General features: G+C 28.7%; 1 protein-coding gene across 1 annotated transcript; it reads left to right on the forward strand.

Moving 5' to 3' along the window:
- Positions 1-9,749: 9,749 nt before the first annotated feature.
- Positions 9,750-11,229, forward strand: LOC105111152 (dehydration-responsive element-binding protein 3-like). The gene has a single exon (XM_011006429.1). It carries the CDS (start codon positions 10,217-10,219, stop codon positions 10,967-10,969), a length of 753 nt encoding a protein of 250 aa, XP_011004731.1. The 5' UTR covers positions 9,750-10,216; the 3' UTR covers positions 10,970-11,229.
- Positions 11,230-26,622: the final 15,393 nt, after the last annotated feature.

Here is a 26,622-nt window from a genome sequence, read left to right on the forward strand (position 1 = left end):
TTCTTCTTCTTCTTCTTCTTCTTCTTCTTCTCTTTCTCTTTCTTTTTCTTTATTATTATTATTATTATTATTATTGGTATTACAACTAATACTATTATTGTTGTTATTGTTGTTGTTGTTTTATTATTGTCATCTATAATTTAGATAATTAACCTTCTTATAGTTCAACTCTGATCTTGCTGGGTTATTTATTATTTTGATACTCCTGCACTTGGGAGAAGACATCAATCTTTTCATCGTGTCAGTTTGACCCCAATTTTGCCAGGTTATTTATTACTTCGATATTCCTATAGTTACAAAAGACATCAATCTTTTGTTCATGTCAAGTTTTTGGCATTGTTGCCGAGTAGGTAAATTCTTGTACAGATTATAGCATTTATTTTATTATCTTTTCAATTTTTTTAGTATCTAACTTTGCTTCTTTTATTTTATTTCTCCTTCTTTTGTTTTTTTCTTTCTTTATTTTATTCCTATATGTATATGAGAGTATGGTCATGTACATTAAGTGGTAGACTTTGTAGAGTATCCTTATCATTTTCAGAAAATATGGCCGAAGAAGATAACCAGTCACTTCATAATAAGAATAAGCATGTTAGAAACTTATAGACCACATGAATTCTACAAGAATAAGTGCACCCTCATGCATGGTTTTCCCCCCTGATGGATCTCATTTTAATTTTAAGTATTGCATTATTTAACTTTTATCTTCTTTTTATGGCTTAGATTTAAAACTTTTATACTTGCATTTAAGGGAATTTGAGGAAGCCTGTAACACCTATAATGACTCAAATTATAGCTTGAACACCATCACGTTAAAACTTTTTTCTTTTTCATTAAAAGATAAAACTAAAACATGGTTATAAACTTTGAGACCAGGATTCATTCATGCTTGGGATAGAATGCAACAACAGTTTTCAAAGAAGTTTTTCCCTTCTCATAGAACAAACTCTTTCAAAAAACAAATCATCACTTTCACTCAAAAATTAAGAGAAACATTTTACTAATATTGGGATAGATATCGAGATTTACTTAATACGTGCCCTCATCATGGTTTTGAAACATAGAGATGCTTTCATATTTTTATAGAGGGTTAACAACTAAAGATAAACAAATGATGGAATTGATGCGTAATAAAACTTTTAAAGATAAAGACCTTGATGAAACAATGGAGTATTTGGACTTGTTAGCTGAAAATGATTAAAATTAGGACACTATAAGTACTTATAAGGCACCGATTAAAACTCAATTTTATAAATCTAGTGGAGGTATGTACAACTTTAGAAAATATTATGAGCTCCAAGCCAAGTTTGCATCTTTAGCTAGAAAAGTTAAGGCACTAGAATTAAAAAAGAGTGGTCAATTAAAGTATGTTCAAGACATTGTGTATTAAATATATGAAACAAATGAACATTCAACCAATGACTGTACAACTTTGCCTTATTTTAAGGAATACCTTCATGAACAAGCTCATGCTTTAAATAGTTTTCAAAGGTCTAATCATAACCTAAACTCGTAAATATATAACCCTGGTTGGAGAAATTACCTAAATTTCAGTTGAAAAAGTGATAATAACAATGCATAAACTTCATAATAATCATTTTAAGCACACCATAATTTTCAAAATTCTCATGGATATGCATCTTTTTATGCTCCACCTCCTAGAAGAAATCTTGAGGAAACATTGTATGCATTCATTGAAAAATAAGAGACAATTAATACTCAACATGCTCAAAGCATGATAGATTTTAAAGATAATCTTGCAAAATTGACATTTGCTCTCAAATTCCAAGAGAAAGGTAAGTTTTCATCTCAACTATAACAAAATTCCAAGGGGCAATATAATGTAAATGCAAGTAATTCCAGAAGTCAATACATAGATCAAGTCAAATCAATCACATTGAATTGGATGATCCTGTATATAAAGATTGATTATTTTTCTCACATTATTTTTGTGTTTCTTTTTTGTATGACCTTTGTTTTGCTAGTATTTCTCACCCTTGTCATATTACAAATAATGGTACTCCGTGACTTTTGAGTCAGTTCTTTTAATTTCCTATGATGACTAATATTTGTATATATTTATGCAATTCTTTGCTTTTTCTTCCTTCTTTAGATCTCTTCTCATTTGAAAATGGACACCACTCTTGAAAACTTAAAAAAGTATTTTCCCGCTCTGCCTCAAAATTAGATTACAAAAACTTACCATAGTAGATGTGCAAGATTGAGATTATTAATGAACCATGGAATTTCTTAAGATATTTGGTGGCTAATTTAAGCAAAGGTTCAATTATCAAGTGAGTCTTCCAATTCTTTCATTTCATATATGCTTGGAACAGGTAAAAGCCCTTTCACAAAGAAATGTCATACAAAATGAATGAAAGTCTATCATAGATGTGCTAGATGAACTTGTAATGTAAAATATTATTCTTTAGGAATGATATCTGTAAACAATGAAGACAAAACACAATTCAATAAGGATGGCCATAGTAAAGAGTCTTTAAATAATCTTCTATTGACTCTTGAGACACACCCCAATGGATATGTGCATTGTGTAATTCATGATTTATGACCATAATTCCATAAAAAAAACATGTTCGACATAGTCTTAGGAATCTGACTAAAAAAACCTTGTTTCTTAGTTATTAAAAAAACTGGATGGCAAGCCTATCATCGACCCATAAAGGGCGTTCAAGCAGTTCTTGGACATAAAACCAAGGGAAAATATGAGCTACAATTACAACTACTTGTAAATACATATGTTTTCAACTTGTACATATATATGTTTTCACAAAAAAAAAAAAAGAGATATAGACTCCAGGTGACCTACATATAAGTGGTATGATTGCATTTTCATTTTTTCATCTATAAAATCTTCTCTTCCTTCCCTTTATTTTTACTCAACCCACACATTCCATATATATCAAAATGTGTGGAAACGGTAGGTTCCTCAAGTTATCAAATATAAAATATTTGTGTTTTTAGTGGATTCAGTCTGAGAAAAAAAAAGAATTTTTAGAATCAGAAAATCATCTTGGTCTAGTAACTAAGAGAAAGATTCATTTTATATATAGAGGAGGCAACTTTAGGTTAATGGGGGTGTGTCAATAGCTTTATTGTTTGGAGGCAGTTAAGTTTTGGAGGTTGTCCCCAAAGTTTTAGCAAATAGGGATATTATTGGAAAAAAATTAGAGAGGAACTACAGGTTTCTATGATGTTTGATCAAATGAATACAATGTGCAAACACGTTGATGCATTCATTGCCTTATTAGGTGGTTTGGACACATTAAAAGAGATCTTTTATATTTTCTCTTAGGACCAACTTCACATTCACCATAAACTTGTACATTTGTTAAATGTTAATGTTTTTATGATAAATTGTTGTCTTTTCTTGATCAAGTTATGGAATAGGAAGTTTTAAGATCTTTAGCATGACGAATCATAATCTCTACTGCTACTGTTGAACAATTGATTGACTAACTATAATCTTTCATCCCTGTAATTGATTCCTCTATGAGTCGCTTAAATTGGTTAGCTATGAAAAGCCGTAAAAAACTTAGATTAAATTTAAACCTTTATTTAGGAAACCTTGTATCTTTTGGTTTTATTATTTTGTTTTGTTATTTCTTATATTTATTTAAGAGTGTTTTAGGTTTGTTGGTGTTTGTTATTTCATATAATATCTTCGATACTTTATCTGTATATTTTAGGACATTAAGGACAATATCTTATTTTGATTGGGGGGAAAGGGTCGTAATTGATACTTAAAAAAAAATTAACTGACTGTGTTTTTTATTTTCAAAACTGTTTTTACAAAGATGGTAGAGTTACGGAGCTCTTTTGTTAAAGTGACTCTTGAGATCCATTTTAGTAAACATTGTTAAAGGTCTATCAAAATACTTCTTGAAACATTCAGCTTTATAAACTTTTGCATTATTATCAATTCCTTCTCCTCATTGATTAGTACTTAAAAATGGATTTTTATCAAGGTTTTATATCATCATTTTGCATTTGAAGTATCAATAACTCCTTAACTAAAGCATATTTTATAATAATATATATAATAATACAAGATATCTTTAATTTGTGGTAAATTTTTATTTTAAATATAGTCCTATCATATAAATAAAAGGATTGATTGTTGAATTTAAGAACTTAAATTAAAAGGATAAAGAGATGGCCAAACTTCAAAAAGAGATGCAGGTGCAGTCCAAACCAGAACATTGTTCGGTAATTGGGTCATATATGGAGCTATAGATCTCAGATTTAGGTTTCCTTTATATGTATGGAAAGGTAAAACATAGACCTACAACTTTCATATGGAGCTCAAGATTTAAAAAAGCCATTTTCAAGTTCAAATTGTAGCAACAACAAAGAAGTTTGAATCTATCCTCTAGCCGTAGCACTGTTTAGTATTTGGTTCATATCTGGAGTTTTAGAAATCCAAATGATCTCACGTTCTTACCCTAGAAATCTTAGACAATTTCCTACAACTTTTATGTTTTCAAGTCATTTTAATTTTGATGTTATCATTGATGTTTTGGGTAAACAAGAGAAGATAAGGATTGTTATCAAGTCAAGAGTTGGTCACCCACTCATCAATTAGTCGTCAAATCAATAATTCCTAATTTTGGCTTATGAAATGAGGCATTTGCCATACATTTAGGCATCTTGGTTTCCAGATCAAGATCATGCTTTTACTTTTTCTCTTTGTATTTTTTACAATGTTTATGTTTTGCTTTTATTAATATCAAGTTTATGCATTTCATTTTATTTTATTTACTTAGTTAACTTTTGTCTTATTTTGTTTATTTATTTTTCTTTCTTTCGTTATATTTAGTTAAGTTTATTATGTCAAGGTAAAAAAGCTACACTAATGGTGTAAAAATAGGTATAGTGTAAACTTAATATGGACTTTAATGTTTGATACTAACATCTTTTGTATTTGTTATCTTGTTACTCTTTAATACTTTGCTTATTAAATGACTAATCTAGATTTATATTGTATAACACTTAGTACAACAAATACCTGGCACTCTTATAGCTCATATTGTATGGTATAATCAACACTTGAGCTATGAAAGGAACTTGATTTGTTGTTAACATAAGTTATAATCATGAATACTTGACGAGATTTACAAGTATTAGCATTAATCGAATAAGATAACTAATGTGATCATGTTAATAATTTATAATCTGATTGAAATCTCATTTTTTTGTGGTTCCAATTGAATAATAAGAGTTTATACTACACTTGTTTGACATACCATTAGCGGAACCTCTAACCTTGACATTTGTTATTGTCATTGTTTAATCCTTACATTAATATTTCATCTCAAAGTTTTCATATTTTTCTTCTTCTTCTTCTTTTTTTCTTTATTATTGTTGTTGTTATTGTTGTTAGATTATTGTCATCTATAATTTATACAATTAACCTCCATGTGGTTCGACCCCGGTCTTGCCGTGTTATTTATTACTTCGACAGTTCTATACTTGGGAGAAGATATTAATCTTTTAGTCGTGTCAATGAGAAAGAGAAAATTGGGTCAAAAAGCCTAAAAAACCAGCCTCCTCTTGGTCTTTGCCACTTTTTCTCTCTCTTTCTCTCTTTCTTTTTCCATAATTGCCTTCTCTAGCAAGAATAATAAAAACCATATCCTATAAACCCTCATAAGCACCAGCTCCTCTCATAGTAATTATTATTGCCCACTACAATGAACAGTAACATCGTTACAAACTTCTTCTTTAAGCACCATAGTAACCGAACCACTAACACTTTCGACTATCATTGTAACCGCTGGACCTTCTCATCACAATGAAGACCACCACACTAGGTTATTTCCCTCTTTTTCTACTTCCTCTTCTCCTCCCATTCCCTACCTGTAATATTTGCCTTTTCATATAGAAAGCAGATTAATTAACATGGTTATTGGACAAGGTCAGCAACCATGTGTTCTTGGGTCGAACATCTTAAAAAATTTCAAGCATATTTTTTTAAAAAGATAAAATTATATCTTTCTCATGTTTTGAAAATCCAAAAAAAATAAAAATAGATATCATATCTAATTTATAATTATCTATTAAGGTTTGACCAAAATATTAAAAATCTTTTTCTAAATTTTTTTATCGTCCAAAAGTATATTTTAATATTTGTGGGGTGTAAAATTACATTATAAAGTACATCTCCAGGTGTTAAAGATACAAAGTATAAAATAAATATGATGTTAAGATTTAAACTTTAGAATGGTTAAGGTTTCAGCTGATGAGGTAAAGATTCTATCACGAAGAAAGATTGCCTTAAACCTTAGAAAAGACCCCTAGTATAATAATAATAAAAAAAAAACAACAATACAACTTACCTTATGTAGGGTGCATTGGGGGTGATGCATCTTTTCCTAGCACAACCAGTTCCTTCTTAAAGTCTTGTAGACCATAGGTTCCTAGTTGACCATAATACTATGTGGCGACTCTTGAATATTAATCATAATTTTATGATTAAATATAAAAATTCTTCTTAACACACACACACATACACACCTCATTAAAAGGCACAATACAAATCTTGTTGTCATCGATAATATCGCAACATGCCCCACGACAATAGTCTTGGTACCTATAATTACTCCTCTGGTCAAAATTATTACCATATTGTTACTCTCCAAACTTATAATTTCATTGTTGTAGTTCCTTATGTCCCACAAACACATCTTCAAAATCCACATCACTCATATCCATGTTATTAGCCACAAACTCATCTACATTAGTGTTAACTCCCCTCACAACCCTCATAATATTAAACTCTCTTCGCTCAGGCTTATTTTGAACTCTATTATGATTACTCGCACATTTTCTCTTTAACTTATCTAACCTATCTCTAAAATCGTTAACCATATAATCCATCTGTTGATTCATAATGCGTAACTGATTTACAATTTTATTATCTCTTCTCTATGGTGTCATGTTATTGCTTGCCTCTAATATTTTTTTAATATGAAAATTGGTTAGTTGACAAGAAATATATATTCCCCACTCACTCCTTCATGTGTTTACTCTCTTCTTGTGTTTCACTCAAATACGTTTACTATGTCTTTTTCCTTTTGTCTCAACTTTTTTCTGGCTCTTGTGGAATTGATTTCAACACCAAATATAACAACCTTAGCAGTGTATCCAAATATATGTATACAACTCAGAAGTAATAAAAATACAAAAACAAGCAAATACAAAACTATGATTATAATTTTGTGATTAATAAACAAATTTATATTAAAAATGAATGTTTTAAAATAAATGAAAGAACACATATGCAAAGGTTATAAAAAAATTTAAATGATACTTAAATATATCAATTATGATTTATTATACTATCAAAATTGAAAAATAACAAAAGCGAAATAAGTTTGAATTACTACACAAATTAGATCAATTACAAAAAGTTTCAATCTCAAATTTTGTTTCTATAGAAAATGAACTCTAAATGAATTCAAATTTTATATGGAGAGCGATTAGCACCTAAAAACCTATTATATAAAGTTTGAGAATACTATAGATTTATTTGACCTGAAATTCTTTTATAACATATTATGATAGGTTTTAATCTCAATCTCGATTACTATAGAAAACAATCTCCAAATAAGATAACATTTTATATGGGTGTGATTAGGACTCATAGAACTAGTATATAAAATTTGAGAATTTTCTAAATTGTTTTGGTCCAAATTCTCCATTGTTTATATATTGTGGTAGATTACAAAAGTGACTTGTAGATGTTCATTTTCTTTTTATGTTGACTTTTTATGTTAGTGATATAATATGAGACATCAATAAACTAAAATGACACCTTTTTTGTAAGGAAGCCTAGATGCAAAAAACTAAGCTCTAGACATGAAATAATTAAAAAATCAAATAAAATACATTTAAAGCCAAGAAAGCTAAAATTAACAAGAAGAAAATAAATGATATGAATTGATTTCAAAACTGAACTCTAATACCAACTAATATAGACCTCTAATACCAATCTTTTATTCTCGATAACATAAAAAAATTTAAATAACAAACCAATATTATAAAAATTATTCTCTATAAGAAGGAATGATAGAGACCTCTTGATTACATGGTTAAACAACCCCAATAAAATAGATAACAATCTGAAAAACTAAAAATTAACCTTGTATGTAAGAATCAAAGGTATTAGAAAAAGACTTGGATCTAGAGATAACTTTACATCTAAGATTTCTAAGTATGCGAAAGATGTCATGAAACTATTTAATCTTTGATAAATTAATGTATGATCAAAGAAAGGTTATTTGACCATAAAAAAAAAACTTATGTTAATTCTTCAACTTGCTACTAAGATTTGCAACTCAAAAAACATAATATAGTTTTATCTAACTAACCATAATAGACTGTTTTGGGGTTGCTTGCTAATGAGTTTAAATTAATAATCAACTAACATAAGTTCAATAATAATATAAACCCCTTAAAAATTCATAATTAACTAATTGAAATTTGAATGATTAGGTTATTTAAGATAGTGGTAAATATTATTTTTTAAAAGTATTATTTTTACTTGTAAATATATTAAAATAATTATTTTTTAAATTTTATTTTTAATATTAGCATTTTAAAATGATTTAAAAACTTAATTTTTTTAATAAAAATAACAAAAAAATAATTCAAGTGCCATGTCAAACAGTATAATCTAAGGAAGGGCCCTTGGATTTTCTCTAAGGAGAAGTCATTTTTAACATGTGGGGTAAAGTTCATTTATTAAGATGAGGCTGCCTTGTTAACATAACCACACCACGTATACGGGCTACCGTTGGGTGCCCATGGACACCGCAACTACTACCAAACCCGCCCGCCCCCTCCCCCTCCCCCACCCAAACACACACACACAAAAACTCAAGAAAAGCAATTTTTGACCCCATCATCAATTAAAGGAAGAACTCTTCATTTAGAATTAGCTGCTAAAATTTAGAGTTTAAGTGAAAAGTAAAATGGTAGAAAGGGAAAGTACACAATAATTTTATTAACGTGAGCTTCCTTTTGAAGCATTTTTAACTTTATTCGGACACATTATTTTATTAAAAGTTCAGGCATGAAAATAATACAATAAAAGAGATAATTATAAGGTCTCCTTAAAGAGTCTATTAGAAAAAAAAAAAAATTAAGGTCTCATTAAAGTCTTAGCTACTAGCTAGGTATAGGCCTTAGCTAAATTAGGATAGGATAAACGGGGCCTTAAGATTTAGACAAGTAAGCAATGAAAACCCTTCGTATTTTTTAGTTCCTCAAAATAATAAAAACAAAACCATGTCGACTAAGAGAACTCAGCAATATAATATAATATTGCAATAGATCATCATGCAATAGATTGAGACGCAAAGTGGCACTGTTTAGCCCTGGATTGTTGCCTCATAGTATCTCTAATAAAATTATTATATCCCTACCAACCAATCTAGGGGAAGCTGCGACAGGAATATGTTTAATCATAGAGAGAGGGGCAAAATGGTGACCCAAGATATTCTTGAGAGGTTGGTAATGGCAGCCAGGGAAAGCTAGCTAGAAGATAAGGGGAAAATGAATAGAGAAACTGGTTAAAAAGAAGGATTGATCGGAGGGGTTGCGTGGTACTATAGAAAGGGACCCCATTGTACCATTGGGTCTTGCAGGGTGTCCCATTTCCTTTATGGGTCCATCCCTCTCCCTCCCTCCCTCTCTCTCTCTCTCTCTCTCTCTCTCTTTCAATGCTTTTAAGTGTAGTATGAGTCATTGAGAAATGATGTAACGACGGGCAAGCCCTTGTTCATCAAGTATATGTAGCTAGCTTTCCATGAAATAATGTGCAATACTCCCACTTAGCTCCCCCTTGCCTTGGTAATTCTGATAGTACCCTCGTTTTCTCTCCTCTTTCAGAGCTCAGATTTCATTCTCTTCTGCAGAATAAACCAGGCGTCGCTTCTCATTGATTCTTCCCTGCCTGTAACTGATCCACCCCGTAGTGCCACATTCTATCTCTGTCTTTGCTCCATAACAACAATCTTTAGGAGTTTGTGCTCTCTTTTGTCTCAAAACACTGACCATGGCTGCTAATTTCTCCACTTCTCTACATGCTTATAGCTTAAATATATCCATCATTCCCTCATTTAGCACATAGTTACCCTTCAAATAAAAATAAATAAAAAGAATAATCACCCCACTTTATTTTTTCTAAAAAAAAATGAGTGATCATCATCAACAAAATTCAGAGACGGAAAGTAGCTCAACAAACTCCTTGTCACCAGCCTCACCCTCTTCACCTTTATCTAACTCTACCCAATCAAAGAAACCTCTACAAGACCAAGATTTCTCTCCTTCTAAGAAAATAAAAAGGATAAGAGACTCAAACAAGCATCCAGTCTATCGTGGAGTTCGCATGAGGAACTGGGGCAAATGGGTGTCAGAAATTCGTGAGCCACGCAAAAAATCTCGCATTTGGTTAGGTACTTTTCCTACACCAGAAATGGCAGCGCGTGCGCATGATGTCGCTGCTTTAAGCATCAAAGGAAACCCAGCTATTCTTAATTTCCCCGAACTCGCCAATTACTTACCTCGACCAGCTTCACTTGCTCCTCGTGATGTTCAAGCAGCCGCTGCTAAAGCTGCTCAAATGGATAAGTTTGACCAAAAATCTGAAACAGCAACCACAACATCTCCATCGTCTTCTTCGACATCTTCTTTGACATCACTTGTTTCTTTGATGGACTTGTCGTCTCAAGAGGAAGAGCTGTGTGAGATTGTTGAGTTACCAAGTCTTGAAACGAGTTACGATGAGCTGAGCAATGATTTTGTTTACTTTGACTCGATTGATGAGTGGATGTATCCTCCGCCATGGATGCAAAGCATGGAAAATCACTGTTGCGGCGGCGGCGGCGGTTGTGCTTGTGATGATTTTACATTGCCGAATGAGAGTACCGTTTTATGGGATTATTAGTGTTTTGTTTTTCCTTTCTTTTAATGAATGTGAGTTTGTACATCTATCTGTGTGTGTTAGTTCTTTCTTAATTGCTCTCTGTTTCTCTGTCTTGTTTTTTATATGTTTATCTTATGAAGGTTTTTTTAGCCCTTCTTGTTTTTCTTTGAAGGGTTAAAAGTTGTCTTTTTTTTCTTTTTGGTGTCAGTGTTCTCTGCTACTGTGGTTATGTAACATTATGACGACCTCTTTGAAGGAATCTAACTGTACAATTTTTGGAATGAGGGAAAAATGGGTGATAAATTCCTTTGGTTTTAGTTGCTGAAAACACAGTAAAGACTTGGTAGCTTGTGTGTGTGGATTTTTTATCCTTTTGAGCAAAGAAAGAATCTAGAATGGTGGCCATCATTTCTGGATCTTCTAGGGGAGTTTTTCTTTCTTTCTTTTTTAGCACAAAAATGTTTTCTTTAGTAAAATAATACATTGCACAGTTTAAAGAGTCAAAATGCTATCTATTATTTACAAATTGCAAGTATAATTTGCTATTCTCTCAAATTATAAAATAAACTTATATAATATACAATAAAAAAAAGAGAAACATAAAGAAAAAAAAAGTTGCGAGAGACACATCGAAACTATGATGACAATATCATTAAAATAATCTTGACTCGATGAATAAAAAAATACCAATAAAAATTACCAACGGTTAATAAAATAGGTCATTGACTCGATGAATAAAAAAAATACCAATAAAAATTACCAACGGTTAATAAAATAGGTCACACAAGTTCTTCGAAGGTGTCAAAATTCACTTGTTTTTGGGTGGCTTGTGTGATACATTTCAGTTATTGTTAATGATTTTTTTTGATATTGTTGAATTCTTCTTGTCGAAATATTTTCAACAATATTGATAATATCATTATTAGAGCTTTAATGTGCTTTTAAGATCTCTTTATTTTTTTTTATTATTTCATCTCTCTTCACAAATGACAATAAAAGGAGAGTAAAGAAAAAATAATAATTCTGGAAACACATTGAAGCTACAATAATATTACTTGTACCATGAAAAAGATTTTAATAAAATAAATCTAATAATACTAAAAAAAGTTACAAATAATAATCAAAGTAGACTACTCAAGTCATTTAAAGAAAAATAAACTCTAATATCTTTAAACAACTCTTGTAATTCACTTTTGTTTACCATTGATGATTTTTTTTATTATTATTGAATTTATTTTATTAAATTTTTTTTAATAATATTAATAATATAGTAATTAGAGTTTTAATAGGCGGTATAATCTATCTTTTTCTTTCTATCTCTCTCATGTCCTCTCTTACTGTAGATTTTGTGTTATTTTATAATTTGAAGGAATCACACAAGACCCTTCTTTAAACTATTTTATTTTTTAATATTTCATGGGCTATATTATTTTATTAAAAAAGTATTATTGCTATGCTAGTGTGCTTGATATTGCTTGTTTCCTTTTGGTGGCCTAGGGCAAATCACTGAACATCTCTTGCATCTAGGCCGAGATGGCATCTTGAGTAGTGAAAGAAATTTAAGCGAACCATTCATCTAGTAATTAAGAAAACAATCAATATCTCTTTCCATCTATTCTTTGTTGAAAACTCACAGATATTAAAATTTCTGAGTTAATGTAAGATGATGCATCCAGATTTTTTCTTTATCCTGCGCGCTGCAGTGTCTGGTTGACTGAGTCGAGACAAAAAAACGTGCCTTCCATTCAACTCTCCTTTCGTTTGTTCTTGTGTACGAAAAATCGAAATCATAGAACTTTTTTTCTTGCGGTCTCATAGAAAGCTAAGTTCATTGGCATTTCAAACAAAATTCAAAACCATCTAGTAGATGGCTAGTAATAAAAGTTTGATATTAAAGAATTTTTTCATATATATAATTTCAGGTTCAAACCTTATAGTTTTTAATATTAGTGGTCATTAAAAACTTATCTAAATGTTAATTTTAAAATATACGAATTAATTTAGATACATAAGCTGGTTTACACACTCCTCCATCTGAATATATATATATATATATATGCCAGGGGTCCATATTTTGATTTCGTGGTTGACCTCTAATAAACATGCTTAGTATCTCACTGTGTGGGAGGGCACTATCATGATCCCCACATAGCTAGTGCAATTGGCCAGTTCAGACCCCCACCCAATCCCACTCCTACTACAAGAGACCATTATTTGCATGGTGTCTTGACACGGCAAGAAACTGTTCTGTTCTGATGCTACAGGAAGCCAAGTTTGTCAGTAACAGTAATCACTCACAATAATTAGAAAGAATGGTCTCTTTTCATGTCTTTTTGAAGCTCATTTTCATGGCTTGTGTATTCTTGCTTTTGAAAGACTTGTGTTACAAAAGTGCTGCTCTTATTCACGTTGTCTGATTGCTAAAATGACGCAGCTAGCAGATTGCTGTTCAAAAAATTGAACTCAGCATGTTGGGGAGAAAAGTAATGCTAAATTAATTGCCATTATCTCTTAACCTTGCGCAATTTTTACATTGTCCTTGGCCTAGTTGCAAATGCTGGCATCTTTCAATGATTGTTCCACAAGTTTCTGTGCCTGAGAATTCTGAAAATTTCAAATAATTTTGACCAAGCTGATTGAAGAAGGTCATACTCGGTGATTTTACTAACAGGATGATGGGGTATGGTGATCAGAATCACTTCCACTCCAGCAGGATCCGACATGATGGTTTAATTAAGTAGCTGTCCAATGACCCCACATCGGCCGGAAAAGGACCAGTGCTTTTACTGCCAAGCAAGGCAATTCAGAAGACGCATTCATTCTTGACGAACCAGTTTAAGGGTCTGATTGCTAAGCCGGGTCACAAGTGATTCTCTTATTACGTGTACAAAAATATGTGGAGGAGCAATGGACAAGACTACCTCTTGTTGTACGCCTTTAATTTAGATATACGAGTATATATTATTATTTTCTTGTTAAAATATATACACCTGCAATTGCTTAGTTATAAAACGAGTCAACTTGCCGATTGTTGATTTTGACACGAGAGATGATTTGCCAATTTAGAATGAGTTATATATTTTTTTTATTAAAACGATATCATTTAGGGTTTTTTATATACATAATTAAAAAAGCAATAGGGAAATATTAGCGTTAGAAAAATACTGATCCTCGATCCAAAGCTTGATACAATATGTTAATCCAGTGATTAATGTTATAACTGTCGACGTAGCGGCTGATGATTGCTGCCCCTTCTTGCGCATGACATTTTTTTGTGAGAAAAGGTTCTCCGATTATGACTTGAAAAATTTTCTATTTCAGGAACCATTCTATAATATATTGTATGTGCGGGAGATCAACTCTTCTATCCTTTTTATCTTTCAGTAAAAGAAATAAAAGACTTCAAATTTACTCAGGGCGACTGAGTGTGTTTGCGCTGCAGAAGGGCACAGATATCAGTTGAATTGTTGAATTATATGTTAATTGACAGTAAATCCATCGTGTTGGCTAGCTCTTTCTGCGTCGCTCTGTGAGATCCTGGTTTCTCAGATCCGTACACAGTTTAAAATATTGTGTGTCCTAATTGCTGTTTTTCTTTTCCTTTCCCTTGTGCATGCATTATCATGAGACATCAACAGTGGAACCATTTCATTTTCATGGAAAACAAGCATTAATCTACAAAAGAAACTCATAAAAAGTAGGCTTTTACTTTTTCTTCATCACCGCCCCACATTGGTATCCTGCTCCCTATTGACCCCTACCTCTGGACCTGAGCCTTTGAATTTTGTGGTGCAGAGAGGCCACGGTAATTTATTGGATGAGTAGCAGGAAATTCCAATTTAATAATTGGGAAGAGGGAAGAGCAAAAGAACAAAAAAGAGGGTAGTTCTTTTGTATAATCATTAATAGGATTTGAATTGGATCAATGAGGCAATTATCCCTATTTAATACTTGTACCTCAGACAAGGATGGTGTCTTAACCCCAGGTTTTCGTATAGCCAGTACTCAGAAGTTCTGTAGGAACATGAAAATAATGGCAGGATTGGCTCAAAGTTAGCCCTCTAGACTATTTGTTTCCGTCTCAGACTATCTGAAGTCCACCTAATACTATTTACCAGACTACTATAAAAGTTTTGGTTCCCCCCTGCCCTTTTTTTTCTTTGACTTTTTTTTTTCTTTTAATTCTATCTTCCAATTTTTATTTCTTTGATTGAATTTTTTTTATTTTTTTATTTAAATTTTATTTTTATATATTTTGTTGATTTTGAATTGATCGTAATAATTTATTTTAAATTATTTTCTATTACGTTATCGATATCTCAAATAAATATTTTGTTTACAGTATTTGCTTGATGCTAAATTTTAAAAGTGTCTATTTTTATTATTATATTATTATATAAAAATAATTTTAAAAAATATTTTTAAACCCATTGGAGTTTATGATTTAGATTATGGATTAGACAAATTAAGTCAGGAAATTCGAGTTGATCTAATATATTTTCATTTAAATAATAAAAAAGAAAGAAAAAAGTTATCTTGAAAAACATTTTAAATGTCAAATCATGTTTTTATAGGTTGTTCGAGTTATTTTTGGATTTATCAAGTCGACCGAGTTATTAGAGACAATTCTCATACAAGTTAATTTTAAACATGGGCTAAGCAAAGAGTTAGGTGAGAGGTTTCAAAGTTGACTTGTTGTGTCAGGGTTTTATAACAATTCCAAATAGTTTCCTTTTGTTTTAATCCCTTTGTTTATTTTTTTTCCTTTTGATTGAATATTTTTTTACTTTTTTTTATCTCATCCTTCAATATTTGATTTATTTGAATTGATTTTCATAATTTATTTTAATTTGCTTTATGTGAAGTTATTGTAATCTTAAAGAAACATCTCGGTATTTGGTTGATGCTCAATTATGAGAGCATTTATTTTTGTTATCATATCATTAAGAAAAAAAAATATTTTTTAAAAATAAAGTTGTTAAATTCAGTAAAGTTCATGATCTAAGTTGACGGTTTGAGAGTTTAAGTCGAAAAGCCTGCGTCGATTTAATATGTTGTATTCTTAATATAAAACAGTTATCAATTTATTTTTTATAGCTAAACCATGGTTTTTACTGGTAGTTTAGCTTACCTTTAGATCCATCAAGTAAACTAGGTCGTGTTAGGGCAACTCACACATTGGTTAATTTGAAATTTAGGTTAGGCAAGAAGTCAGGTCCAAATAATTTAAGGTTAACCTATTAAGTCGAGTTTAATAACAATGTCAAATAATTCCTTGTGGTCTTGACATATTTTTTTTATATTATTTTTTTATTTGACACACAATTGGTTTTGTTTTAATTAGATAATAAAAATAGGCAACAACAACATATGGATCAAATAAAAAAAAATAACCTTATAACAAGAGGAAAAAATAACTTTTTGAAAGGGGACAAACGATGTAACTCAATTCACACACATTAAATATAACAAGACAAAATGGGTTAAAAAAGAAGCCAAAAAATTATTCCTGGTCAACCCAAGTTAGCATAACAATCCTATAACACTAGTAATCATGGTTGAGCCAGCCCAAAATATACTATTAAAACTGTGGTCCAAATTATGAGATCAGAATAACCTGATAAAAAATTATAAGCCTATGCAACTTTTAAAACCCGTGACTTGAGTCATTACACCAGAAGTACTATATCTTTACAAATCATGAAAATTAATTTTCAATCAATCAAATATTAAAGGATAAAGTTGAAAAAATAATTTCAATTATACAAAAAGATTTAAAACAATTGAAATACAAATAAATTTTATATTTGATCGAAAGGTAAAATTGAAAGAAAAATAATTTAGCAAAAGAACAAAAAAATTAAAGAATGAGGATCAAAATTGACATAAAAATAAAACAATTTTTTGATTGAAAGGTGAAATTAAAAAAAACTTTAACAAAAGAAAAATATAAAAATAATGAGGGAAAAATTGGTCAAACTAATATATCATAAATTTGTATTGAAGGTTGAAATTAAAAAAAAATAATTTTTTTGCAAAAAAAGCCAAGAAAAAAAATAGATATTAAAAAAATAAATAAAAAATAATTTTAATTATACAAAAAAATTCAAAAAAATTGAAATAAAAATAAATTTTATATTTGATCGAAGGGTAAATTTGAAAAAATAATCAATTTAGCAAAAAGACAAAAAAATTAAAGAATGAGGATCAAAATTGACATAAAAAATAAAACAATACTTTGACTGAAGGCTGAAATTAAAAAAATAATTTTAACAAAAGAAAAATATAAAAATAATGAGGAAAAAATTGGTCAAAGTAATATATCATAAATTTGTATTGAAAGATGAAATTAAAAATAAATAAAATTTCTACAAATGGGCAAGAAAAAAATAGATATTAAAACATAAGGACCAAATTGAAAAAAATCATACTATAAATTTAGATTGAAGGATTAAATCGAAAACGAATAATTTTTTTCCCAAAACATCAAAGAGAAATATTAAAATTCAAAATACTAAGGTATAAAGTTTAAATATCAACAATAAAGAAGACCAAGTTATCAATTTCAGGTGAGCACTGACATCGCTGCACCAATAGGAAGAGGATGTGGTAACGTTTTCAATGAGATAATAAAATAATATTTTTAACTTCTAGAAGACACTAAATCTGCCCTTCAAAATGTGTGAGCACCTCTTACGCAGCAAAAAAGTGCCTCACATATCTATTTCTTTTTGTTTGTATATTATTAATTTTTATAATTAAAAAAATCAATCATTTGACTAAACTTAACCTTACAACAATATTTCACTTATTATTTTTAAGTTATATTTTTTTTATAATAATGAGAACTAATGCAATGTTATAATTGTTGATATAATCATATTTTATGTGGGGGTTATTTGAAGTAAAATGTGAGCAATATAATTATTTTATCTAAATTTTAAATAAGACAAGACATTATTATTTTTAGATTTAAAAATATATTATTTATTTTATCATAAATAGTAAATTAAAATAAAGCTGAGTAGCACTAATGAGGTTTGAAAAAGAAAAATAAAATTTTGAACGATCTTTTCCAAAGCATTATAATCATTTTTTAAGATGATTTAATTTTTAAACATGCAAATTCATTTATAATTTTAGAGAAAATATAAATAACTTAATTTGTATTAGTTTCAAAATATATATGTTTACAATATATAAAATAGTTAAGAAAAATCATCACTAAAAAATAACCTCATCTATTGTATCTTATTTCTTTTTTTTTTAAATTTCCATATCATTGTATCCACGTCGTGTCATGTCCATATCCCTTCTCCATTTGTGTGCTTCATTGGTCTTTTTACCCTTTTACATGCAATACATATATTGGATTCACTCATCAAAAACATTAAACAAAATTAAATGTAATTTTATCAACTTGCATAAGTGGAATACTACTCTCAATCCTAGCAATTTCTTGGTATGCGCAAACTATTTTTTTTATTTTTTGTTCGTGTCTCATCCTTTACAGCTTGAGAAACCCCACCATTGTCTAGTGGGGTCTTGTTCATCTCGCCAAAGACAATGCCTTCACCTTCGACTCCAAACAATTGATCAGAAAGCTCAAGAAAAAAACTTTCTATGGTGATTCTTTCATGGCCTCCCATGTATGATTCCTAACATCTTTGTGATCCCACCAAAATCTGGCTGTGCGCTTCCCATCTCTCTGTAAAACACGTTTTTATGCCAATAGAATAGATCTTATTTGTACGAGAAACCAAATCTACAGGACCCCATCTTAGCCATTGAACCTTTTAAATTGAGGCCTCTTTGAAAGCAATTGAAGCCCCATCTCAAGTCTCCTTCCAACCTCTTTTTTTTATTATTTTCCCTTCCTTTTTTCAATTCATAATTTACGAACCACATAAAATTATTAAATGCACCATGGGTTTACCAAAATATTGTTTGATTTATTTTAATGTAAGCAAAGGAGAGCAACCTAGACAATCCCCACTCCTGAATAAACATAAACTATTAAGTGAAAATTAACTAATAGTTTTATATTATTTTTAATATACTCTTTTAAATAAAAAATTTTAAACTTGAAACTTAGATAAATTAATCTATATCTTGTACTTAAATTTATTAGTTTTATTATAAAAAATAAAAATGGTGAGATACAAACACCTATCCTAACCATTTAATCATTGAAACTATAATATTAATATCAAAAATTTAAATTGTTAAATAAAATTTAACAAATAATTTTATATTACTTTCCAAAATTTACTAACAATATAAACTTAAATAACAAGTTTATTAAACCAAAAGTCAAAACAATGCTTTTGAGAAGTTGTTATAATTATGATATTTATATTGCATTGTTTTTGGCAACAGAAATCTTATAATTATAACAACCTTAAACTAATGAGTTTTTTACAATATTTTCAATATCATTTTGAAAGGTAGTAAATTTCATACATAACAAATAATTAATTGTATGTTTTGAAAATAAAATTATAAAGTTATTATAATTATAAGATTTTTATTGCATCAAAACATTGTTCTTAAAATATTCTTAATCAATATAAGATTCTTATTACTTCAAAGTATTGTTCCTAAAATGTTTCTAGTCGATACTCTCTTAAATATTAGATATTTATTAGATCCGTGAGACTAATATATATTATGTTCTTTTTTTTTATAAAAAAAAATAGTTGTTCTCATAAGTTAAGATATTAGGGATACCTATAACTAATATGTAGGTGCTAATCATTAGACATGTATACTGAACTAACCAACATGAAAAATTCTTTAAGGAGAGATTATCTATATCTAGAGAAAGACTCATGTGATGATTGTGTAAGTAATCCTATTATATGTTATCTTAATCGAGGTAACGAAGGGGAAGATATTAAGTATATCATAAATTATATGAAAGTATTTGAGTGATCAAGAGAAAATTTTATCACCCTAGGTGAATTAAAAAGAAAATTTATCTATTCTTAAATAGTATTGATTGAGAAATCCTAGTCCAAGATGGAATGAGATTTGAAAAGAGTTTCAAATCTTATTTAAACAATGAATGAATATTAATATTATGTAGAGAACAAACATGATTTAATATGGAAAACATACTCCATACTTTAATGTTAAATCAGAACATTATTGATGAAAGGATATTAATTACACTAAGAAACCGGTGACTAAAAGGTTAAGTTAAACCATTTATGATTTTTCTAATATAAATTAATCAATTATTGTATTGATAATCAATTAAATTATTTAATTTAATTTAATTTAATTATAATTTTTATTTGAACCAATATATTTGGAACCTAATGGGTCATACATATAAAGAACCATCATGCAAAAACGATGATTTAATTAAGTATGCCTTGATTATAATATATTTTACAAAGTAAGGAGTATAATATAATTAATACAAGGATTATATTTCTAGACCTAGAAAAAATCAAGTTGAGTGAATTTCTAAAATTGTCCTAAATTAATATATAGATATTACTCAAGGAGCAAATTGATATTTTGTCAATTTATAGGATTTTTTTAGATATCCTTATAAATAGTACGTTATGCATTTTATTTTTGTGTGGATTACATAATTGAGAGTTAGTACAATAGGCATAGCAATCTCTCTTTCCTAAATAGGGATTTAGGAGTCTTTTTAGTGGTGGTTCATATAAATTACCATTGGATATCAGATAATTTCATAACTTGTGATTTACAACAATTCAGCCTTTAGAGAATTATTCAAAGATGAAGAAGATCAAATCAGATCTTCAGGTAATAAATCCCTAAACAAATGTAGATCTATCTAACAATATCCTAGGGACTCCTAAAAAATTTTATTTTATTATTTTTACGTGTATGCTATTTGAAAAACCTAGAAGTGGTATCAGAGCCTTTGTTAAAAGAATTACACTTGTTTGATTGCATGTTTTTAATTTTTATTGGTGTTCATTAGGACTTAATTTTATGTGTGAATTAAATATTATTTAAAAAAGGTCAATTTTATGTGTGAATTATTGCTGACTATGTTAGGTGTTACCGCTAATGGCAATGCTTGCAACTATGGCTACATAAAGCAGCAACCTTGTGATGTTGTAGATGCAGCTCGCGAGGGCTGCACCTTGTGTGGCTACAGGCAATGGCGCTACTAGTGCAACAACAACTTTAATTGCCGCTAAAAAGCGTGCCGATGACAAAAGCAAGGTGCCCTTCCAGCGGCACATGGAAGAAGAAGGGGAGTTAGAGATTGTTTTAGGGTTTTTAGGTATTTTACCCTATTATTTATCCCATTTTGTGTTATGATCATGTGATTTATTTTAATGTAAAATGTCATTTTACCCTTCTTTTTAAGCTTTTTTAACCCACAAATAAAATTTTGATTTCATTTTACTTGAAACCTAAATTAAATTAATTATATAATTAATTTTTCTAATATGATTAATATTTAATTAAAAATTGTTTTTAATTAAATAAAATTTGGATTTTATTCCTTAAATTATTTTAATTAAAGAATTAATTTTCCTAATAGGATTAGGAATGAATTAAATTGTTTCATTCAATTTTTTGAGTTTTATGATATCATAATGAGATTAGGATTTATTTAATTAAATGGTTTAATTAAATAATATTTAGAAAAATGGTTTTTCTAAAATAATATGAGTTCTTTTTAAGTTGGAAAATTTTATTTGGTGAATCCTAAAATAGTTAAGGATGTGAATAAGAATTTTAATGTGATTAATTTTCTTATTAAATTTTGAAAAATATTTTTCATGGGATTTATGTTAAATATTTTTTTTCTGTTTGGGAAATTGTCAAATTAGATTTGATTGAATGTTTATATATATTAGAAATATTATTTTATTGTAGCACATAAAGCCAATAATTAGAATTGAAGATGCAATGTAATTTATCGTGATATTAAAATGTTTTTATATATGATAGATGATTATTGACATTAAAAATGAATTTTGTTTTCATGCATGATGGATAATTATAGACATTAAAGACCACTGTGATTGTGTTTTTATTTTGATGGTTGAATTGTTGTAATTTTTATTAAATAGAGCTTGTGTTTCCTGTCTTTTTTTTATTTTTCTTCTGGATTATAAATTCATTTCTCATCTAATTGCCATTGAATTTAACTCAAGGTTTCTTAATTATTTTGTAAATTTTATGTCATTTAGAAATGTAGGAATTTCAAAACAAATTTATGTTGTAATCCAAGATGAAGAAATAAGAGGCGATGAAGGCTACAACCGAGGTGTTTAGAAAGGACTTATGAAGATTTATAACAACTATCTAGAATTTGACTATCTAATTCCCATTAATGGCTTGAGAAAATTAGCTTAGAAATGTTCATAATCATCAAATTAGAATGGTATGCTAAGGATGAATGCTTATATATAAATTGTTATGTATGAAATGTATATCTGTTATGTCATGTCATGTATAAGACCTAATTAATTGATAATAAATCCCTTATTAACATATTATATATATATTGAGAACATGAATAGTTGTCTTTTAATTTTATATGCATAAAACTAGAATTTTATTTATGGATAATTTATTGAGTCATTAAAAGTTACTATTAATCAAATATGTTTAATGCTATAAAATTGGGGTGTACTTCACTAACAAATATGATTTGGATGAGTCACTCATTATCATATGAGGTTAGAGATATGGGTTAGGCAAAATATATAAGATATGTTTAGACATAGAGTTGTCACCTAATTGATCCTAATATGTTTATATATAAATTGTTATGTATGAAATGGATAAGTCACATATAGATGTGATTGATAAACAATTTTATCTACTCACTTTAATTTTTTTTCTAATTTATTGAGTCATTTAAGGTCAGATAAGTTAAGTGGGATTCTAACCCACTAGGAGCATCTAAGCAAGATTTCTCGAATTAATAGGGAGAGCTTTTAATTTGCATGAAAATAGTAAAAGAACAAATTATAATTAAATACCTTATCTAAACTTGTATGCATAAAACTAATACTCTCTATCTTTATATAAATAGGTTGATAGATTAAAATGAGTAGTAACATATCCATATGAAGCATACTTGATACTAATAAATTGACAAGACCGAATTTCTTAGATTGAAATCGAAATGTGAGAATTATTCTCAAGCAAGAAAAAAGATTATATGTTCTTCAAAATTCAATTCCAAATGCCTTTACTGAGGATACTACAGAACAAGTTAGGAATAAACATTAACGTTATGGATGATGATGAATAAGCTACATGTGTGATGTTAGCCAATATGTCATATAAACTTCAAAGGCAACATGAGAATATGGATGCTTATACTATGATTATGCATCTTAAATACTTGTTTGATAAGGCTAGTAGGATAAATAGGTATGAGACTTTTAACAAATTGTTCTATTATAAGATAACAAAGGGTTCTTTAGTGAACACCCATGTTTTAAAAATGATTAGGTATATTGAGAAATTGAGCCAACTGGGTTTTGTCATGGATCGTGAGTTAAGTGTTGACTTAGTCTTACAATCATTCTCCTAAAGCTTTTTACGATTTCTAATGAACTATCACATGAACAAGTTGGATAGTACATTGTCAGAATGACTTAATATGCTTAAGGCTGCTAAAGGGGCCCTTGAGAAGGAAAAAAGCTCAATTCTTCTACTTCAATCTTCTAGAATGTCTAGAAAGAAGGATAAGAAGAACAAGGGTGTTGTCTTTAAAGCATACAAATCTACCACGAGCATCAAGAAAAACATGGGCACTTGTCATCATTATGGAAAAGAAGGATATTGAAGGAGGAATTATAAGGAATACCTTGCCACTATGAAGGCAAATAAGCTTAATAAAGCTTTTACTTTGAGAATACTTATAATTGTAAACTATTTTACTACTTTGCATTATAGTTCTTAAGTATTGAATACCGAATATGGTTTTTACATTTGCAATTGCATGTAGGAACTAAAAAAAATACAAGATTAGTTAAATACAAAGTGGACCTACAACTCAATAATGAAGCAAGGGCTGTTGCATTAGCTATATGAGCCAATTATGCATTAACTGTAGGGACTAGTTATTTTATTTTGCCTAATAAGCTATTACTAAAACTTTATAATTATTATTTTGTTTCAGTATTTTAAAATATTATTTTTATTTTATTTAGTATTAAATGGATTTAAATTTATTATTGAGGAAAAATGTTATTATTTTATAATAATAATATTTTTATGAACCCAATAATTATACGAATGATTTGCATATACCTAAATTTAATACTCTCAAGTTCAATATAAATTGCAATAAAATCAAAATACAGATTGGAATAAGTCTTCAAAAACATTGATTGGATTAAGATGATTAATATTTGATCAAATATTTCAAAGATTATTTAAAAGAGAATGAGATTCTTTATACCTTATAAAAAACTACTTCCGGATGAATATATTATTAAAGCTAAAACATTAGATGTTTAGCTTGAACCTTAAAAAACACAAAATCTCTATAAATTTGGTAAGACATGTCATACTTCAATGAGATAAGGATCTCTCATACAAGCTGTGAATGACATGTTGCTCATAATTGATGATCTTATCAATTATTTAAAAGTAACACATAATATTTATTTCAAGAAATGACTTGAAGTTATGGACTTCATATACTAACCAAGTTTGGAACTTAGTTACTCCATTTGAATGGTAAAACCCAATAAATCTAAGTAGGTCTTTAGGATAACAGCTAACATAAAAGGCAAAGTATAAATGTACAATGCAAGCTTTAAGGAGTAGGAATATTCAATTTTGATGGTATAATCAACAAATTTGATTTCATAAAAAATATGAATAAACCTTATGTTTGCAAAAGGTTAGTGAAAGTAATGTTATTTTTCTAATATTATATGTAGATGACATATTATTGTTAAGAAACTACTTATCGTTACTTTAATCAGTAAGTTTTTGTTGTCTAAGAATTTCTCAATAAAGAATTGGGAGAAACAACCTATACATTAGATACAAAGATCTATAAAGATAGATTTAGAAGATTGCGTAGATTATCCCAATCTATATAGATAGACTAAATGTTAAAATAACTTAACATGGAAGAATATAAGATTGCATTCTTATTTATTTTGCATGGAACATCTCCCTCAAAAGATATGTGCTCTAAGACATATATTAAACATATATTAAGAGAGATATGATGGAAATGGTATCCTATACCTATAAGATCTATCAATGGAGAAGATAAACTATAAATTTAAAATTGTTTGAATTAAGATTTTTTCAATGAAATGTTGGAAAAATAGTGAATACCAATCAATATATATTTTATTCTAAATGGTAGTACTTTGAGTTGAAAGAGTTCTAACCAAGAGAATACAACTAATTCTATAACTGAATAAGAGTACACCTTTATGTTTAAGAAAATAAAGAGCTTGTTTGAATCAAGAAGTTCATTAATGAATTGGGCTGGTTATTAGAATTATTGACTCGTTTGCCTTGTACTGTGAAAAAATATAGTCATTTTATAAGTAAAGGAACCAAGGTCTCATCAAAGATCCAAACAAGTACTTAATAAATTACATTTGATTTGATAAATCAATTAAATAAAAGATGTAAAGATAGAATGAGTATCCATCAAACAGAATCTTGAGAATCTAGAAGATTCTCTTACTAATTCACTATCCATGCAAAAACATTAATGCTATATGGAGCAATATGGCGTTAGATGTATAAGCAATTAGCTTTAGTGCAAGTGGTAGAATATTAGTTTAATATGCTTTGTAGCCAATCGATTGGTTATATGTGATATTATTATATTCAAGTAAATATATATTTATTATTAATAAAGGCTTAATTTTTTTATTATTCATATAATATTAGATTAATGAATCTAATTTTTTTATTTATAAATCTAAAGTAAAACTAAAGTCCATGAGATTAAAATGCTCTACAAAGAAACTTATAAAGTTGTTATAATTATAAGATTCTTATTGTATTAAAGCATTGTTTCTAAAGAATACTTATACAAGAAAGTTATGTAACCCTAATTTCCTTAAAAGGTCACATATAAATTTAATTTAAATACTGCTCAAATAAGCTAAAACTAACCCTAACTAATTAAAATAAATAGCATAAACAAGTCTGAAACTTAAACAAGTGTTGCTGTTTAAAACAAAAACAGATCAATTAGAAGATATCCTATATATCATTAGAAATGTATGGTGTTAAAGGATTAAAACCATAAACAATCTCAAATGGTGAATAATCAGTAGTAGAATGCACACTATGATTATATGCAAATTCAATAGAAGTTAAACAATCTTTTTAATTTTTAATATTCTTTTGAATGATAGCCCTTAATAATTGAGTTAAAATCCTATTTACAACTTCAATTTGGTCATCTATTTATAGGTGACAAGTAATAGAATACAAAAACTTCGTCCTTAACTTAACTCACAAAACCTTCTAAAAGTAACTCAAAAACTTAACATCTTGATCAAACACAATGCTTCTAGGAACACCATGTAGCCAAATGACCTCTCAAAAAAAAGTTGTGATATTTGTTGCATCATCAGATTTATAGCAATCAATGAAATGTGTCATCTTTGAAAATCTATCTGCCACAACAAATATGAAGTTTATTCATTTTCTAGACCTCGGTA

The sequence above is a fragment of the Populus euphratica genome, unplaced genomic scaffold (assembly GCF_000495115.2).
Source record: "Populus euphratica unplaced genomic scaffold, PopEup_1.0 scaffold279.1, whole genome shotgun sequence".
NCBI lineage: Eukaryota > Viridiplantae > Streptophyta > Magnoliopsida > Malpighiales > Salicaceae > Populus > Populus euphratica.

Excerpts from the sequence above, each read along its gene's own strand:
- LOC105111152 (XM_011006429.1), top strand. The coding sequence starts at position 10,217 with ATGAGTGATCATCATCAACAAAATTCAGAGACGGAAAGTAGCTCAACA.